Raw genomic sequence first — 19,324 nt, 5'->3', positions numbered from 1 at the left:
TAAAATAGATTTTTTTTAAAGTCTTGTTATTATATTGTTTACTTTTGATTAAAAAATTGTTGTTTACTTTTGCATTAATCACGACACAAAACGAAAATTTACAGGCAAAACTATTTTTAACCGACTTCAAAAAAAGGAGGAGGTTCTCAATTCGTCGGAATCTTTTTTTTTTTTTTTTTTTTTTTTTTTTATTTTTTATGTATGTTCCCCGATTACTCAAAAACGCCTGGACCGATTTTGAAAATTCTTTTTTGTTTGAAAGGGTATACTTCAAAGTTGGTCCCATTTCAATTTGGTGAAGATCTGATGAACATCTTCGAAGATAGATACTGGAACTCCTCAACGGATAAGAGTAAATTGCTCGCGATCAGTGTAATAGCTTAGTAAACAGTAGATTTTTACCCAGTCATAGCATAATTCCATGGGGCCACTAAAAATTGTGAAATAAAATTTTTTTACAAAAAAAATAAAAACCGACTTCGTTACATAAACACTAAAAATTGAAAAATAATTTAATTTATTACCGAATATATTATGTATACAAGAGTTAATATAGTTCCATAATAATATTTTTTGGGGTCGGTGCCAATGAGGTGCCATTGTGGAGTCCCATAAAAATATGAAGTCCAGACGATTCGCGCAGCTAAAGCTAATTGGCACCGGCACCAAAAAGTATTATTATGGAACTATATTAACTCTTGTATACATAATATATTCGGTAATAAATTAAATTATTTTTCAATTTTTAGTGTTTATGTAACGAAGTCGGTTTTTATTTTTTTTGTAAAAAAATTTTTATCTGTGTCTGGTCTGGTCTATACCGTGCTTGTAGCCGTAGGGTAAGATAAATATCAAAATCAATCATTGAAGATATATTAAAGATAGAGTTGTTTTTAACCGACTTCAAAAAAAGGAGGAGGTTCTCAATTCGTCGGAATCTTTTTTTTTTTTTTTTTTTTTTTTTTATGTATGTTCCCCGATTACTCGAAAACGCCTGGACCGATTTTGAAAATTCTTTTTTTGTTTGAAAGGGTATACTTCAAAATTGGTCCCATTTCAATTTGGTGAAGATCTGATGAACATCTTCGAAGATAGATACTGGAACTCCTCAACGGATAAGAGTAAATTGCTCGCGATCAGTGTAATAGCTTAGTAAACAGTAGATTTTTAACCAGTCATAGCATAATTCCATGGGGCCACTAAAAATTGTGAAATAAAAATTTTTTACAAAAAAAATAAAAACCGACTTCGTTACACAAACACTAAAAATTGAAAAATAATTTAATTTATTACCGATTATATTATGTATACAAGAGTTAATATAGTTCCATAATAATATTTTTTGGGGTCGGTGCCAATGAGGTGCCATTGTGGAGTCCCATAAAAATATGAAGTCTAGACGATTCGCGCAGCTAAAGCTAATTGGTACCGGCACCAAAAAGTATTATTATGGAACTATATTAACTCTTGTATACATAATATAATCGGTAATAAATTAAATTATTTTTCAATTTTTAGTGTTTGTGTAACGAAGTCGGTTTTTATTTTTTTTGTAATAATCAATCCGATGATCTGCAGTCTGTACATAATGAATAATTGCGCTTACAGCGTCATCTATGTGCAACCACGGAACGATCGCACCGCTATCAGCTGCCATAGTACCTAGTCCACATACGTGCTAACAGATATACCCTAACTAGGCATGTAGTCGAGCACGTGCGTCGGCTGCGAGCTGTCGCGATCGTGATAGGTTATAGTTGGCAGCGCGGCGACTCGGGATGACGTCGGAGGCGTGCGCCGCGGCGGCGAGTGACGGCGAGGTGACGGTGCGCGCCATGCGCCGGGAGGACGTGCCCGTCGTGCACCGCATGATCCACGTGAGTGATGTGACCTCGTCTCGACACTCCTACTCTATGTGCTATGGGCGAGCGTGCTGTGGCGTGGCGCCAGGCGACCCACTTTTTATTTACGTGAAGAGCGAGACAAAAGATTTAGTAACCTCTCGGTAACCCTTTTTTTCAGTATTATGGTAGGTAAGACCCTTAGAGTAAGAGCTTCTTATGGGTGGTGGGTGTATCTACTATTAAAATATTACATATTAGGTACCTACAAATAGATAGACCGGACGACAATTGTTTTATGTTGCAGGAGCTGGCGGCGTTCGAGGGGATGCCAGAGGGGCCGAAGCTCAGCGTGAAAGGTAAACGGTGGTTTGTTAACTAACAAGTCGTGGATCAACTAACTTTTAGTTACTAAAGCTAAGCAAAAGTAGTCAAATAATTTATTTGAAACGCCTGCCTAAATTATAATAGCAACGGCACAATTAGGCGTATTGCTAATATTTAAGACACGGGAAGTATGCAGGCTGCATCGCACGATGTATGTCGTCAGATCTGATCGAGGACGGGTTCTCGAGCTCGCCGAGCTGGTTCTTCGGGCTGGTGGCGGAGGTCGGCGGCGAGGTGGCGGGCTACGCGCTGTGCAGCCGCGCCTACTCCAGCTGGACGCGCCGCGCCTTCTACGTGGAGGACCTGTACGTGCGGCGGGAGCGGCGCGGCGCGGGCGTCGGCCGCCGCCTGCTGCGGGAGCTGTGCGAGGTGGGTACTACCGCGCCCTCTACGTGGAGGACCTGTACGTGCGGCGGGAGCGGCGCGGCGCGGGCGTCGGCCGCCGCCTGCTGCGGGAGCTGTGCGAGGTGGGTACTACCGCGCCCTCTACGTGGAGGACCTGTACGTGCGGCGGGAGCGGCGCGGCGCGGGCGTCGGCCGCCGCCTGCTGCGGGAGCTGTGCGAGGTGGGTACTACCGCGCCCTCTACGTGGAGGACCTGTACGTGCGGCGGGAGCGGCGCGGCGCGGGCGTCGGCCGCCGCCTGCTGCGGGAGCTGTGCGAGGTGGGTACTACCGCGCCCTCTACGTGGAGGACCTGTACGTGCGGCGGGAGCGGCGCGGCGCGGGCGTCGGCCGCCGCCTGCTGCGGGAGCTGTGCGAGGTGGGTACTACCGCGCCCTCTACGCGGAGGAGCTGTACGTGCGTTCACTGCTCGTGGGGCCAGTTCAGACTGTTGTGACGTCACAGATGGCGCTGGCGAGCGGCGTGCACCGCATCGACTGGCACGTGATGAGCAGCAACGCGGGCGCGCTGCGCTTCTACGCGCGGCTCGGCGCGCGCGACCTGGCCGCCAGCGAGGGCCGCGCGGCGCTGCGCCTCGACCGCGCGCGCATCGAGGCGGTCGCGCGCGGCGAGCTGCTGCCACTGCTGCCCTCTGCCGCGCCCGACCGCCCCGACCACAACCACGACTAGTTCATTTTCATATATCTACTCACCCAAAAAGGTGGACTCCCAACTCGACGGTGGTCACACTCGACAGTGTCATCGATTTTTTTACCATGGAGTCACACTGTAACTCCTATAAAGACCCCATATTAAGAATAGAAAGGGTTCAAAAACGATTCCTTTTTCTGTTAACGGTACATCAGAGTAAAAAAGCAGAATTAACATCTTACAGGCAAAGACTGAGCTATTTTAAATGTCACTTGAAAACCGACGCTGGGTATCCGATCAGGTACTTCTGTTCAAAATTTTAAATTATGAAATTGACTGCCCAAACATTTTACGCAAAATATTTTTTTCTGTGCCCCGTAAAAATTCGCGATTTTCTACGTACAAGCCTTATATTATAAGGGGATGCAGAACAAACTTAGGAGAAAACAATTGTCTTGATTAGAATATGTCGCGAACATAATAATCTTTTTAAAACTGCGAAAAATATGATAATAGATCCTCATTCACTCTCCTTGCAGCAGTACAAAAAAATGCTGCATCAGTATATTGATGCTGCATTATAAACTCGTATGCTTCTTCGTAATTTTTCTTATTTTTCTTGTTTTATGTAATATTAAGTATTTAATATTTAGTACTATTGTAAATTGCAGTGTGTTTATTTTTTATTTTTTCATATTTGTATTTTTAGCTTTAAGTTAACTGGTAATCCCGCACTTGCAAACCTTTAAAATGCATGCCGGTTTGCCAGTAATTGGGTGTACACTCTAAATTTTTTCTCTGTGAATTGTAATTGTTATTTTATAATATGTGTACTATCTGTTGGCAAACCAATAAAATAAAATAAAATAAAACTAGCTGCAACCTTTTTATCCATTAGAATTTCCAACGAGTCACATTGTTACTCTGGGTGTGACTCGTTGGGAAACATGCTAAAGAGCCACATTTATTTACTCGAATGGGCGATAATATAAATAACACATTTCTTTTTATTTTTTTTTATTTTATTATCAATGGTTAACAAATAAACTATTAATAAACTTAAATCTACCAAAAACAACCTTAAATTAAAACTAAAATAAAGTTATAAATAATAATATTATTAATAAATTGGTATTATATTAATAATAATTATATTTATTGGTAATAATATTCTATATTTTATACTTACATTTGAATAAAAATGATTTAACAATATGAACTATATTATTATTATTTTTGTCATACCCGAATAATATTATATTATATTGAAATAATTTTAATATTCCACAATTTCTTAAGATGAATGAATGAATGAATGAATGAATTTAGAAGAAAGAAAACTAAGTAGTTTCTCACAGTACTGTACGTACTGTAGCACTGTATTGTACCACTGTATTGTACCACTGTACTGTAGCACTGTACTGTAGCACTGTACTGTAGCACTGTACTGTAGCACTGTACTGTAGCACTGTACTGTAGCACTGTACTGTAGCTCTGTACTGTACCATTGTACTGTACCTCTGTACTGTACTATAATATAATCGAATCGACAAAATACCGATAGCAATCTTACTCAAATACCTAGGTATACCTACATAGTCTGTTCTTGGACGATAATCTTCAATATTATAAATGTGAAAGTGTGGATGTTTGGATGTTTGTTACTCATACACGCAAAAACGGCTGAACGGATTTGGATGAAATTTGGAATGGAGATAGATATACCCTGAATTAACACATAGGCTACTTTTTATCCCGGAAAATCAAAAAGTTCCCACGGGATTTTTAAAAACCTAATTCTACGCGGACGAAGTCGCCGGCATCAGCTAGTATGTTACAAAAGGAGAAGATGACTGATTGACCGACTGATCTATGATTGCACAGCTGAAACTAGGGACGGATTGGGCTGGGAGTAAAGTAGGGAGTTGTTTATGTAGTCCACGCAAACATTTAAATTTAGGAACGCCAAGGCCCCGATTCTCTAGTCTCTCTCTAAACTCAATTTAGAGTATCTGCATCCTTTTCTTTTTACTAAGGCTAAAAAGGAACGAAACATGACTTTCACATTTAAAGACTCTAAATTTTAGTGCACAATACAATTTAATTTAAAACTGTCGAACTGTGTCTGTCCTTTTCATATTACATTAGTAAGAAGAGCATGCGAATACTCTAAAATTAGGTTGTGCTCAGAATTAGCCCCATGTCTACCTATGTCGAGAACTTTGTGAATACCTACCGTTATACAAAGCCAGTGCTGAGTTGCTGACCCCACATCGTCGCTCGGGGCAATCGGGGTGCCGTTGAAGGTCTACAGCGTCTACGTAGCGTCTACGGCGGCGGCGCGGCGCTACGAGCGTGCGCAGTGGCGAGCGCGCGCTACGCGGCGGCAGTGGCCGGCGAGCGCGCGCTCCCGCCTCGCGTAGCACGCCTCGTGCTGGGGCCGAGAGACCCACATCCCGCTCCGGATTATCTGCTATACTGCTACACAGCAACCTGCTGTTGAATAACATACGTCGCGCGTCGTGTTATTAACATAGATACTTACTCCCAAACGCCACACTTTCATGTTTCGCTAGAGCTTGGCACTTCGTTGTAGGTAAGTAAAAAACCGGCCAAGTGCGAATCAGACTCGCGCACTGAGGGTTCCGCACTACAATCGTATTTTAAATAAAATAAAACTAAAATAACTAAAATACTACTAGTGTTCCGTAGAAGGTGGAGGGTGCGGTTCACGGGCCAGCAGGCGGTCGCCATGCACCCCACGTGACCACGCGCCATGCGCGCGCTGCTGCTGCCGGCCCTGCTGCTGCTGAGCGCGCGCACGCTGCTGCCAGCCCTGCTGCTGCTGAGCGCGCGCGCGCTGCCCTCCGCGCCACCCCCCGCGCCGCTGCTGCTGGTGGCGCGCTCGGCGTGCCGCGCCCTGGACGCGCGCGCGCTCGCGCTCGGCCGCCTGGAGCGCTACGCCGCCGAGAGCGCGCGCGCGTCGCAGCTGCCCGCCGCCTACCGCCTGCTCGGCCACGAAGGTACACTCGCGACCGGTGACGTCACCATCGCCTACCTGTGGCCTGTACAGTTTAACAAGAGCCGTCGAGCAAGCACGGAAACAAATAAAAGAAACAAAACTTTTATTTGATCACTACACTACAATAAACCTTAAAGCTAATTAAATCAATCTACGCCCGACCGCGTTTCGGCCTCTACATATAACCGCAAGGTCGGCGGCGCGGTCTCAGTTGCGACTCTCCCGCCCGAGGCCTGGTTCTCGCTCAGCCCAAATATCGTGTCGCAGAGACGTGCGGAGCCGGCTGGCAGGCGACGGTGGCGCGGCGCGCGCTCGCGGCGCTGGGCGCGGGCGGCGGCGCGGCGGTGGCGGGGCGGCTGGGTGCGCGCGTGTGCGGGGCCGTGGGTGCCGCCGCCGCCGCGCTGCGCCGCCCGCAGCCCGCGCCGTGCGGCGAGGCCCGCGCGCGCGGCGCCGTGCTCGCGCACCTCGCGTTGCGCCTGCGCTGGCGGCGCGCGCTCGTGGCGCCCCCCGCCCGCGCCGCGCCCGAGTGCGAAGCCGCGCTGCTGGAGGCGGAGCGCGCGCTGGCGGCGGCGGGCGTGGCGGTGCGCCGGCCGCCGGGGGACTCCGCGCGGGCTCCGCACGGTCAGTAGCCGGCCACGCGCTCTGAGCTTGAGCAGTGGGTGATTCCCCGATAGTTTTGTGCCACGCGTTTGGATCGTAAATCAAGCTTTCCCTTTGCAGGCTAATAGTAATGTAGTTAATTTGAAAATAAAGAAACCCACTGTATCGCTTCATAGTTTTAAGTTTTCACTTCTGCCGGCAGTCCCCACTGACTGCCGCTGAGGGTCGGGACCTCTGCCCGATCGTCAATCAACGCCTCGACCTACACAGATATTATCTGAGAACGACGTTATAACTTTGTTTCAACGAAAGTAAGCGTTGGATATCTAATTCTTTTCAGTTCTTATCCTTTGCGACTCGTCGGTCCCCGCGGCGACGTGGCGACGCGTCGCGCACGCCCACGTGCTGCTGCTGCGCGTCGCTGAGCCCGCTGCCAGGATCACTAACGAGTCGGTGTCGGAGCGCGACGAGCCCGATGGGATATCGCTTCCGACTCCGGACTCTGCGATGGACGTTTTCGTATCGGCTTACTTTGAATCTTTTCGGAAAACGTTTCCTCTGCGATCGACTCACCGCGGGACCGAGACCGGAGCTGCAGAGAGATCATCGAACGCGGTCTCGAAGAGCGCAACCAAGCAGTCTTTGCGCGAGAACGCAACGCGAAGCTCGCACCCCATTCCGCAGCGCAACGGTACCGAAGCGAACTCGAGCTCGGCCGAGCGCAGCGACGCGCCCGCCGGTGAGCTCGACGACGATGCGCCGAACGATCGCTTGCTGATTCTGAGCGATGAACTCGAGATCGATTCTGACGCGCGATCTGTATACGAGGAGATTTTACAAGCTGCTCTCCTTCACGAGGAGGCGAGGCGGACGGGGGTGGAGATATTTCGTTACAATTTTTTTTTGTATAAAAGTACAGTCATCGAAGGGCGTGCGACGTGGACGCGTGCGGCGCGCGTCGCGGTGACGGCGCGCCAGCCGCTGGGCGCGCCCGAGCGCTGGGCGGCGCGCGTCGCCGTGGACGCGACTGGCGAGCTCCAGCTGCGGCGCCGAGGCGAGGCGCGCGCTGCGCCCGACGCGGACCAGGTGCGCGTTGCCGACGGCGGGCCAGCGCCGCCCACGACTGCGCTGGCGCTGTGCGCGGCGTGCGCGCTGGGCGGTGCGCTGGCGGCGGGCGCGGCGGCCGCGGTTTGCTCGCGGCGCAACGCACTGCGCCGAGCGCCGCGCCGCCCGCGCGCCTCGCCCGTGCTGGCCGCCGCCGACTTCGCGTTCCCAGCCGACGAGCGGCGCGTGGGCGAGGGCATGGAGAGCATGCTGGGCTGGCTGCAGCAGCTGCACGAGCTGCGCGAGGCGCCGCGCCCCGACCTGCTGCGGCGCCCCGAGCCGCCGCCCTCGGCGCCCTCCTCCACCTGCAGCGCCTCGCGCCTCGCGCCCGACGCCCGCACGCGGTACAAGGTGGCCGCCACAATTATAATATTATACCTAGTTATTGCTGACTAAAAAAGTCCGAAGCTTGAGCTATATATACAATAATTTAAGAAACATTATGAGTGTTAACCTACTGTTAAGAGTTTACTGCTCTTTAACTCAGTCGTTAATATTATATGGCATTATAGCCTGGGGCTCATGTGGATCAACTTTACTAGACAAACTAAATAAGGCTCAAAAACTTAATCTCAAAATTATCTTAAAAAAGAACCGACGATTTCCTACGGAAGAATTATTTAAGCTAAGTAAAGTACTAACCCCAAGAAAAATATTCATTTGGCAAATAACAATGTATATGGCAAAATATATAGACAACTTCACAATCGAGCAAACTCCCAGTCACCGTAGGCAAAGGCAACTAAGATGTTCAGTTCCCCGACGAACGTCTGGATTCTCGAGTAGACATTTTACAGCTGCGGCACCAAAACTATTCAATAACCTTCCGCTGGAGGTATCTAATCTGATTTTATGTGCCCAGCGCCCATCCTTAAAGAAAAAACTTAAATTCTATATAAAGAAATTTCTCCTAGAAACCTCTTTTGAAAATTTTAAACGTCTTTATGACAAGATCTGTTGAAACGAATGCCTTAACTTATTACAACTTATCCTATCTATTTAAATTATATATCTAAACTCCGTATGCATTAACACTGTTGCACCAAATAAAATATAGTTTTAGTAATGTATGAATATATATATATAGTATAGTATAAATATAGTATAGTATATAATATAATATAATATAGTATGAATGAGGTCGATGAACTTTGTCAGCCCTAGCACAGACTACGGTCTATTTGGGCTGCAAACTGCCAACACCAGTCGCGGCTTTTTGTCTAGTGCTTTGGTCTGGAAGTGTGGTGTGAATTATTCGCTTTTTTTTTTGTCTAAATAAAAAAAATAAATAAAAAAAAAAAAAAAAGTTATGTGCAGTTTCAGACACTTTCAAAAAAATAATCTAAATTCTTAAAATTTGATTCATAAAATCTGGGTGTCGTAAGCTTTTTTTTATTTTGGTGATAAAATTATTGTTTAGTGTTTGATCGCTCCTTCCAGAATGGAGTCAAATTCTTATCAATATTTTATTTTATTTCATTTTATTGGTTTGCCAACAGATAGTACACATAATATTATAAAATAACAATTACAATTCACAGAGAAAAAATTTAGAGTGTACACCCAATTACTGGCAAACCGGCATGCATTTTAAAGGTTTGCAAGTGCGGGATTACCAGTTAACTTAAAGCTAAAAATACAAACATGAAAAAAATAAAAAAATCACTGCAATTTACAATAGTACTAAATATTAAATACCTACTAAATATTACATAAAACAAGAAAAATAAGAAACTGATATCAAATCAGACACTGATATCAAATCAGAATGGAGTCAAATTCTTTTCAATATCACTGATATCAAATCAGAATGGAGTCAAATTCTTTTCAATATCACTGATATCAAATCAGAATGGAGTCAAATTCTTTTAAATATCACTGATATCAAATCAAACTTGTTGTCCCACGATAAAACCATATTATAGATAACAAAACCCTAAAAAGAAAGTTAGTCAGCTCATAGGAGACTGAATGATATCATCGCACAGGGCGACCCCGTCCACATGAAGTACTTGCCGGCCGCCACGCTCGAGCTGCGCCGCAAGACCGTCGACATCTTGCTGGTGATGCAGAGCCTGCGACACGAGAACTTGAACCCCTTCATCGGTAAGTTGAATGGTGTGATCGTGCAGGGCGACCCCGTCCACATGAAGTACTTGCCGGCCGCCACGCTCGAGCTGCGCCGCAAGACCGTCGACATCTTGCTGGTGATGCAGAGCCTGCGACACGAGAACTTGAACCCCTTCATCGGTAAGTTGAATGGTGTGATCGTGCAGGGCGACCCCGTCCACATGAAGTACTTGCCGGCCGCCACGCTCGAGCTGCGCCGCAAGACCGTCGACATCTTGCTGGTGATGCAGAGCCTGCGACACATGAAGTACACTCTGACGCGTGCCCCGTGTGCAGGCTGCCTGACGGAGGTGCGGCCGGCGCTGGTGTGGGAGGCGTGCGGGCGCGGCTCGCTGGAGGACGTGCTGGTGGCCGACGACATCGGCCTGGACTGGACGTTCCGCCTGTCGCTGCTCACGGACCTGGTGCGCGGCATGCGCTACCTGCACCAGTCGCCCGTGCGCCTGCACGCGCGCCTCACCTCGCGCAACTGCGTCGTGGACGCGCGCTGGGTGCTGCGCGTCACCGACTACGGCCTGCCCGCGCTGGCCGCGGCGCAGGCGCTGCCCTACCCGCCGCGCACCGCCCGAGGTCGGTAGGCCGCCCCCGCCCCCGCCCCGCGCCCCGCTGGAGGGCTCCAGTCGCGTCACGTGCCTCTGTTGCAGAGCTGCTGTGGACGGCGCCGGAGCTGCTGCGCGAGGCGAGCTCGGCGGCGGTGCCGGGCGGCACGCAGGCGGGCGACGTGTTCTCGTTCGGCATCGTCATGCAGGAGGTGATCGTGCGCGGCGAGCCCTACTGCATGCTGTCGCTGTCGCCGGAAGAGATCGTGGAGAAGCTGCGGCGGCCGCCGCCGCTGGTGCGGCCGTCCGTGTCGCTGGGCGCCGCGCCGCCCGACGCCGTGGCCGTCATGCGCCAGTGCTGGAGCGAGCAGCCCGACCTGCGCCCCGACTTCGCGCGCCTGCTGGACCTGTTCCGCCACATGCACCGCGGCAGGTACCCGCCCTTCGCGCTCGAACCTGATCCGCAGCGGATGTCTCACTCTCTCTGACTCGTGTCTCTCTTTTTGATTTTTCAGAAAAACAAACATCGTGGACTCCATGTTTGAGATGTTGGAAAAATATAGCAATAATTTAGAAGAATTAATAAAGGATCGCACGGAGCAGCTCGACATGGAGAAGAAGAAGACGGAACAGCTGCTGAACCGCATGCTGCCTCGGTGAGCAGCTGCTGCCCGCGTGACGTCAAACGTGCGTGTCGCTCGGGCGCGTGACGAGCTGCTGTGTGTCGCAGGTCGGTGGCGGAGCGCCTGCTGCTGGGGCTGCGCGTGGAGCCCGAGACGTTCGAGGACGTGTCGGTGTACTTCAGCGACATCGTGGGCTTCACGGCGCTGGCGGCGCGCTCCACGCCCGAGCAGGTGGTGGACCTGCTCAACGACCTCTACACCACCTTCGACGCCGCCATCGAGCAGTACCACGTCTACAAGGTAGCTCCCCGCACGCCGACCCCCATGGCGCTGCACCGGCTGCGCCTGGCGGGCCGCTTCCGCATCCGCCACCTGCCCGCCTCTCCCCCCCCCCCCCGCACCAGCTCTGACGCGCGCGTGTCGCAGGTGGAGACGATTGGCGACGCGTACATGGTGGTGGGCGGGCTGCCGCAGCGCTGCGCCGACCACGCCGAGCGCGTGGCCACCATGGCGCTGCACCTGCTGCACCTGGCGGGCCGCTTCCGCATCCGGCACCTGCCCGGCGCGCCGCTGCACCTGCGCAGCGGGCTGCACTCGGGCGCGTGCTGCGCCGGCGTGGTGGGGCTCACCATGCCGCGCTACTGCCTGTTCGGCGACACCGTGAACACGGCGGCGCGCATGGAGTCGTCGGGCGCGGCGTGGCGCGTGCAGCTGTCGGGCGCCACGGCGGCGCGCCTGGCGGCGGCGGGCGGCTTCCGGCTGCGCGCGCGCGGCCTCACGCAGGTCAAGGGCAAGGGCGCCATGCTCACCTACTGGCTGCTGGGCAAGGACGGCTTCGACAAGCCGCTGCCCGCGCCGCCGCCGCTCGAGTACGTATGTCGACTGGCTCGGCTGGCTGGCTAGCGCTAGGCTAGGAGTTGCATATGAACAACGGCAAAATTAAGAAATTGGCAAGTTTCCTCCTCCACGCCCTCGTATGAGGGAAGCAAATTGTTAAGTCTGTCGCTAGAACTTTACACAATTCATTGTCAACAGTCCCCAACATTGTGGCAACGTCTAGCTCAGTACGAACTATTGTAACTTTGAATGTCTACTGGCGGAGCTAACTTCAGCGGCTGTTGCATGACATCGCTCGCGCAGGACGGAAGAAGTGCTGTTCGAGGCGGAAGGGGAGACCGAGGGCGACGCGCCGCCCGCCCGCGCCGCCCGCCCAGCCGCCGCGCCGCCCGTGGAGCGCCAGGGCTCCGACCCCTGTCCTGCGGCAGACAAGTTCGGTTAGTTTTTTTTATTTGAATTTATTTATTCTTATTACACAGGAAAAATATTTACATATTATTACAATGAATGGCTCCAACCACAACTTGAACCACATGGGTCTATATGCTGGAGTCCCATCCTGCGCCACGTACCTCAATACTTATTATATTGAACTACTACATTGAATACATGTTATTTTAATACTCTACATACGTTATCATAATATTATCTAATTAGGTAAACTTAAATTTAAAAAAAAACAACATTAAATTAAAAACCTCATCGAGACCACCGCAGCGAGGCATTGTACCCAAGATGCTGGCAGCATTACCCCTTTGGATGGCCAAACTAATTCTTTGTCCAAGGTAGCTGCCAGCTCTCGGGTCCCCGGTTGACTCGATAACCCTTTTCGAAATTTCCTCAAAAAGAGCTCGAGCCCCCGCCACGGCCCCAAGGTCTCCACACCAAAAGGCACAAATATGAAGCTCCCATCGAGGTTTTCATATTTGCGCCTCTTGGCCCGTTCGGCGCTGATGGCCGCTGCACCCGCCAGAGAGGAGGTCGCCCGATACCACACTGACCCACCATTCAACATAAACTCCTTCAGAGTTCTTTTTGTTTTGTTTTGTCATATTCATTTGGTGTATCACAAGTCACAGTCCCTGGGAACTCGTTCAGTAAAGAGGGGAGGAGGTGGTCCCGGGTGCGCCTCCCGACTCCCGAGTATAAGTTGATCTCTTGAAGGTAGGCAAGTAGTTGAGCTTACGAAAGACCTCTACTGTTTTCTCAAGTCAGTTTACCTGCTCCCTTGTGCACAATATGCCAGCCAATTTAGTTTCATTTTATTTATTCTTTAATAATGATATATCACATATATGCCGGCAGCGCCGTCTTTAGTTGTAAAAAGATTGCTCATTGAACATCACGGCATCGTCCCCACCGTCGCGATCGTTGTGAGACTATAAAATCGAACACGCTGTGCGTAGTGTTACATTATTCGTCTGGTTCTGGCCAGAAGCAGTTCTCAAAAGACACGGGGTGTCATATTGTAGGTTTTAGAATTGTTGTTGTAACCTAATGTAGTTTCAGTTGGTTGAGGTACCTATTAGTTGTGGTGTGCTAGGTTAGCTGGTTGGTCTGGGACCGGTGTGGGGATGGAGGAGCCGGTGTAGGTAGGGACCTAGGTGGTGTTACTTAGACTCGGTTAATCTATAATGTTGTCATTTGACATAATATCCGGCTAACCACTACCTAAGGTTTAGTTTAGTGGTTTAGTCTTCAATCTCAATCATAATCACATCCTTCTGGTGGTGTCTTGCCTACATCAGAAGTGGGATAGCAGTTTAGCCATTTCAATGTTAATATGCCTGTTCCTCCGTCATAATCTGTATGTCAAGTTGTGATGCGCCGTCACATACATCACATATACATTAAATGTTTTACGATACTTATTTAAATGCTTCAGCCTGATTCATCTTGTTCTGCCATCATATCAGCTACTTACTTACGCCAGAATATATAATAGTCAAAGTTTAATAGGGAATTTTAAACTTAAGTATTGCTAGGTTATATTAATTGTTACAAAAGAGAATAACGCGGCAGAAAATAATGTACTTGGACCTTTAGTATCGGATTTGTAGAGCATTGTAATATCTGTCGTCCAGACCGACTAAACGTCATATAGGTATGAGTGACGGAGACAACTTGTATCTGTCGTCCAGACCGACTAAACGTCATATAGGTATGAGTGACGGAGACAACGCTCCACAAAGCCGAAACGTATGCTAAAGGCCGATGTACATTATTTTCTGCCGCGTACTGTAGTATTTATTAAAAGTGTAACGTTTGACGTTTGACGAGCCGCTCCCGTCCGCAGCGTGGCAGTGTCCGGGCGCCGCGTCGGCCGCCAGCAGCCCGCCCGCAGCGCTGCGCCGCGCGCGCTACCTGCGCGCCTCCGCCGCCTCCGTGGCCGACGCGCCCGACCGGTGGGTGCCGACCGCCGCCCCTGCCGCTCCCGCCTCCGCCGCTCTCTCTCGTACTGACGTGCGTCGTGTCGTGTCCGCAGCTGGGCCGGCGGCGGAACGCGCGGCCTGCGGCGCCAGTGGTCGCTGGAGCGCGGCGATGCGCTGGCGGCCGCGGCGGCCGAGGACGGCGTGTCGCCCCCCGACGCGGCGGTCTCGCCGCTGGAGCCACTGGCGCTGCGCGCGGCGCCGATGCGCACGGCGCCCCCGCGCTACCGCACGCGCCGTGTGGTGTCCACGCTCGACGTGTCGGCGTGGTGACGTCACCGGACACACCCCCCCCCCCCCCCCCCCCCCCCCGACAATAATTTTCGTAGCGGAGCTCTGTGCAAGCTCGGTCGATGTCTCTTTCCACGTTAGATATCGTGAATGTCGTTGTGATTATCTATTTACGTAGATTGTAATATTTAGCTCGTGTCGAGAAATATTTTTACTAAAAGAGCGTCTCCGATGTAAATATCCTTTTATCTCGGACGATTTGTGTATTTTTTAATCTTTTCTTTATTAAACTCTTTTATCTTTACGAGCTGTTTTATTGGTTGTATCTTATCCCCTCAAATACTTACAGTAAGAAACTAATTAATGATTTTAAGCTTGTTTCGTGGTTTAACGACATATTTTTATGTATAAAACGGGTACGGGACGGGACTGCGGTGCTGCGAGACCCGTCCCACCGTCCCACAGCACCGCAGTCCCGTCGTGACCACGACCCGTGCAACTGGGTTGAAATATCGACAAATAAAAACAAAAATTAATCGTGGTATGTACCCGTTTTATACATAAGAAACTAATTATTGTTGACAGAGTATACTAATTAATAATTTTAATCATTGTTATTGAGTCATATTCAAAAAACTTGTACGTCAAGAAATAGTTAGGAAATGGTTTTGTCACGAAATGTCATTAAATGGTAAATGTAAGGCTGTATTGGGCTGTACACTCAATATTCAAACTTTTTCTAAATCATCATTAGTTAAGTAGATACATAATTTTATTATACAATAAATAAGAATACAGTTAGAAAACCGTAATAAAACATGAACTAAAACAGAAAATCTTAAAAATTCACATTCAGAAACTTATGCAAGTGTTCTAGAAAACAAAATAATAACTTCTAAATTTGTTGCACAGCTAATTTTTTTGGCATAATATGTTGTTTTAAGACAAAAAACTCATACTTCAAAGGGTTTTCTTGCTTAAACGGTCAAGCGTTTTTAACGTTCAGCTCCTGATAACAGCATCCATACAAATAAATGAGTTGAAAGATCTGTTTGTGATGTCAAAATAACAGCTTTTTACCAATTGCGTAGTTAAGTAATAATAATCAATCCCAATATATTTAATAAAAGTATACTTAGTACAAAGAATTTAACATTTAGAACACAGCTTTATGAGTTTACCATGTACTGACGTCAAGAATTTTAAGAAATGGTTATCAAGAAATTGGTAACCTAAACCTAAAACTTCATACGATTCGACTTTTATTTCAAATTCACCCACTGTTGCAGTATTCTGTTATAAAACCTATTCATTTCCACATGTAAAGCAATGTGAAACGATTTTTATACTCGCCTTTAAGTCATTAAAACTGTGTCAGTAAATACTATTTTTTTCTGACCATCACAAACTGGCGTCACTGCAAAAGCACAATTTGTCAAGAAAACAAAACGGTAGCAATCTAAAAGTTTGTCTATGACATACTATAGCGTTGCAAGTAGGTATACATTACAACATCTACTAATACTGTAATAAGTATAGTTGCTACTATGAAAAACTTTCTTTCTTCTTTCTTTCTTATAAGAGTCACGAAAAATAAACACAAAAATTATCATTAAAGAAAGACAAAAAGCAGTTTAAAATTTGTTATATTTATAAAAAAGCAAACATCAATACTCAAAACTAAAGCGAACTAAAAAATTAAGAGAAATAAGTCAATCAATGCCATTACCTGATTTCGGCTAAAACAGATTTCCATCAAAACTACTGACCTGAAAATTCAAAATCTTGCTCTAGAGTAGCCCCCTAAAATTATCTAATATCTAAAATTTTATCGGAAATTATTAAATAATAACTATAGGAGATAAAGCTAACCAAGTTAAGGTGTAGTAGTTTCTGAGTATTTCGTATGAGAAAAACAGCAAACGTAACTTTGTAAAGTTGGTGTTTATATAAACCGCAAGGTTTGGTGCGGTTAGGTTTGGTGCGGTTAGGTTTGGTGCGGTTAGGTTTGGTGCGGTTAGGTTTGGTGCGGTTAGGTTTGGTGCGGTTAGGTTTGGTGCGGTTAGGTTTGGTGCGGTTAGGTTTGGTGCGGTTAGGTTTGGTGCGGTTAGGTTTGGTGCGGTTAGGTTTGGTGCGGTTAGGTTTGGTGCGGTTAGGTTTGGTGCGGTTAGGTTTGGTGCGGTTAGGTTTGGTGCGGTTAGGTTTGGTGCGGTTAGGTTTGGTGCGGTTAGGTTTGGTGCGGTTAGGTTTGGTGCGGTTAGGTTTGGTGCGGTTAGGTTTGGTGCGGTTAGGTTTGGTGCGGTTAGGTTTGGTGCGGTTAGGTTTGGTGCGGTTAGGTTTGGTGCGGTTAGGTTTGGTGCGGTTAGGTTGGTGCGGTTAGGTTTGGTGCGGTTAGGTTTGGTGCGGTTAGGTTTGGTGCGGTTAGGTTTGGTGCGGTTAGGTTTGGTGCGGTTAGGTTTGGTGCGGTTAGGTTTGGTGCGGTTAGGTTTGGTGCGGTTAGGTTTGGTGCGGTTAGGTTTGGTGCGGTTAGGTTTGGTGCGGTTAGGTTTGGTGCGGTTAGGTTTGGTGCGGTTAGGTTTGGTGCGGTTAGGTTTGGTGCGGTTAGGTTTGGTGCGGTTAGGTTTGGTGCGGTTAGGTTTGGTGCGGTTAGGTTTGGTGCGGTTAGGTTTGGTTAGGTTAGGTTAGGTTAGGTTAGGTTAGGTTAGGTTAGGTTAGGTTAGGTTAGGTTAGGTTAGGTTAGGTTAGGTTAGGTTAGGTTTTTTTTTTTTTTTTTTTTTTTTTTTTTTAATTACTAAATAGATCTTTTCGGATTCTATTTAGGCAGCTTCTTCCCCTGACATAATGTCAGAGACCTTTTTTAGTTTTAGTTTTATCAGACTGTACGAACTTCGCGACTGTTTGAAAGGAACAGAACAGTTTAATTTGGACCCATGTTAATCGTCGTATTCTATAATACTGGACAACATTGTGTCCTTGTCACCCTGTTCTGTTCCTCTTAATAGCTATTCCTGCTATTTTAGAGCAAAATAGCAGGAATAAGCTCCGACTTGCGTCGCACTCCAGAATGGCGGGGACGGAGTCCCTACACAGTTCCACCCTAATTTGTTGGTGGAGGTCCTCTCGGATTCGGCTGTGCTGTGGACAGTCGATGAGTAAGTGCAATATTGATTCATCGACCGTTTCATCACAGACACAGCCAGGACCGTCTTTACACTTAAACCTGTGTAGGTACTCCGAAAACCCGCCATGTCCGCTGAAGATTTGGACCAAAAGGGGTGTGAGCTTAATTTTCTTCAGAATTTTATGTGCCTTTTCCACTGACGGCAGGAAGGTCTTGGCCAGGGAGGCTGTCACACCCTCCCTGTAACGCTCAGACCATTTCATGACAGTGTCCTCCCTTATGCATCTCTTTATATATGAAATTGGACAACTGTCATAAGCCGGCCTGGTCTTGAGCTTTGTGACAGCCTCCCTGGCCAAGAAGTCAGCCCTTTCATTCCCGGCCACCCCTACATGAGCTCGCACCCAGAAGAGGCTGACCCTCTTATTTTTTGCCCTCAGAAGAGCCAAATTTCTCCTAATGTCAAAAGCCAAGGGGTGGAAGGTTCCAGAGCTCAGTATTTCTAAGGAGGACCTGGAGTCACTGAGGATATTCACCGAGCAGTCCTTGTCTTTTAAAGCCAGTTCTGTTGCTTTAAGGATTGCGTACAGCTCTGCCTGGAACACTGTGCAGTAAGGCTCGAGACGAAACTTCCTACTCAGAGTTTCCTCTCCATCCCTCCAGCACGAGAGAGCTGCACCCACTCCGGCGTCCATTTTACTGCCGTCTGTGAATATCCTCAGACCGGTCATGTCATAGTCTGCGATGGTGGCCTCCTCCATGTCCTCTAAGCACCGGAACCCCACGACAGCCTCCTCTGCGGGATGCGGGGCGTTCAGGAAACATACTCTCTCTTCGACCTCCCTGCCATTCAGTATGGGCTGCGGTCGGCCCCTTTTGGCCTCGTAAAGCTGAGCCGCCTCTTGTATCCGTAAATCAAGTGGTATGAGACCGGCCAGCAGAAGTGCTGCGTTCAGTGACACGGTTCGGTACGATTTGCAGATTTTCTGGGCAAAACCCCGCTGAACCGTGTTTAGCCGCTTTTGTGTCATCAACTTCCGTGTGGCCGGTGCCCATACACTGGACGCGTACATGATAATGGGCTCAATCACAGCCACATAAATAGTTCTGATAGTCTCAGAGTTCAGTCCCCAGTTAATTTTTGCTGCCCTTGCCAATGGTTTGTAAATATTGGTAGCTTTCTGGCACACAGCCTTTACATGATCATTAAATGTTAATTTGTTATCTACCAATAGGCCTAAAATCTTAATTTTGTTTACAATTTCTATTTGAGTGCCACCCATGCGTATGTGAGGGGTGTCGCATTTAAGCTTCTTGGTTACTACCATCGCATTTGTTTTGTGAGGTGCAAATTTCAGCTTATTTGCGAGGCCCCACTCATACACACGGGTCAGGACTTGGTCGGCTTGTTGCTCCATTTGAGCAAT

The 19,324-nt window shown here is 48.3% G+C and overlaps 4 protein-coding genes across 10 annotated transcripts in view; 3 read left to right on the top strand and 1 right to left on the bottom strand.

Moving 5' to 3' along the window:
- Nucleotides 1-1,605: 1,605 nt before the first annotated feature.
- Nucleotides 1,606-6,100, top strand: LOC117981898 (thialysine N-epsilon-acetyltransferase-like). Of its 3 annotated transcripts, none has more exons than XM_069498099.1 (4): nt 1,606-1,877; nt 2,149-2,200; nt 2,392-2,989; nt 5,974-6,100. In XM_069498099.1, exons 1-4 carry the CDS (start codon nt 1,779-1,781, stop codon nt 6,026-6,028), a joined length of 804 nt encoding a protein of 267 aa, XP_069354200.1. In that variant the 5' UTR covers nt 1,606-1,778; the 3' UTR covers nt 6,029-6,100. The 3 variants fall into 3 exon arrangements, with proteins under 3 accessions (XP_069354200.1, XP_069354201.1, XP_034824036.1); XM_069498100.1 differs by lacking the exon at nt 5,974-6,100 and adding an exon at nt 3,076-3,256 and having other exon boundaries at nt 1,610-1,877; XM_034968145.2 differs by lacking the exon at nt 5,974-6,100 and adding an exon at nt 3,076-4,467 and having other exon boundaries at nt 1,618-1,877; nt 2,392-2,597.
- Nucleotides 6,038-6,912, top strand: LOC117981897 (uncharacterized). Its single transcript, XM_069498437.1, has 2 exons — nt 6,038-6,284; nt 6,551-6,912. The coding sequence occupies exons 1-2, from the start codon at nt 6,038-6,040 to the stop codon at nt 6,910-6,912; spliced, it is 609 nt and encodes a 202-aa protein (XP_069354538.1).
- Nucleotides 6,911-15,080, top strand: LOC138402206 (retinal guanylyl cyclase 2). Of its 5 annotated transcripts, none has more exons than XM_069498096.1 (9): nt 6,911-8,338; nt 9,976-10,237; nt 10,394-10,687; nt 10,762-11,089; nt 11,172-11,312; nt 11,387-11,579; nt 11,706-12,148; nt 12,420-12,553; nt 14,413-15,080. In XM_069498096.1, exons 1-9 carry the CDS (start codon nt 7,391-7,393, stop codon nt 14,952-14,954), a joined length of 3,285 nt encoding a protein of 1,094 aa, XP_069354197.1. In that variant the 5' UTR covers nt 6,911-7,390; the 3' UTR covers nt 14,955-15,080. The 5 variants fall into 5 exon arrangements, 4 of the variants coding, with proteins under 4 accessions (XP_069354197.1, XP_069354198.1, XP_069354199.1 ...); XM_069498097.1 differs by having other exon boundaries at nt 9,976-10,687; nt 14,413-14,521; nt 14,602-14,955; XR_011236644.1 differs by having other exon boundaries at nt 9,976-10,687; nt 12,315-12,553; nt 14,413-14,428.
- Nucleotides 15,081-17,752: 2,672 nt separating this feature from the next.
- LOC117981896 (uncharacterized) overlaps nt 17,753-19,324 on the bottom strand; it is a 1,940-nt gene continuing 368 nt past the window's right edge. The window contains exon 2 of the mRNA XM_034968143.1: nt 17,753-19,324. This exon is cut by the window's right edge and continues 217 nt beyond it. Coding sequence (XP_034824034.1) covers nt 17,753-19,324 — 1,572 coding nt within the window.

The sequence above is a fragment of the Maniola hyperantus genome, chromosome 4 (genome assembly GCF_902806685.2).
Source record: "Maniola hyperantus chromosome 4, iAphHyp1.2, whole genome shotgun sequence".
In the NCBI taxonomy this organism is placed as follows: domain Eukaryota; kingdom Metazoa; phylum Arthropoda; class Insecta; order Lepidoptera; family Nymphalidae; genus Maniola; species Maniola hyperantus.
Note: the sequence above shows the minus strand (reverse complement) of the source record. Positions and strands in the feature narration are given on the sequence as shown.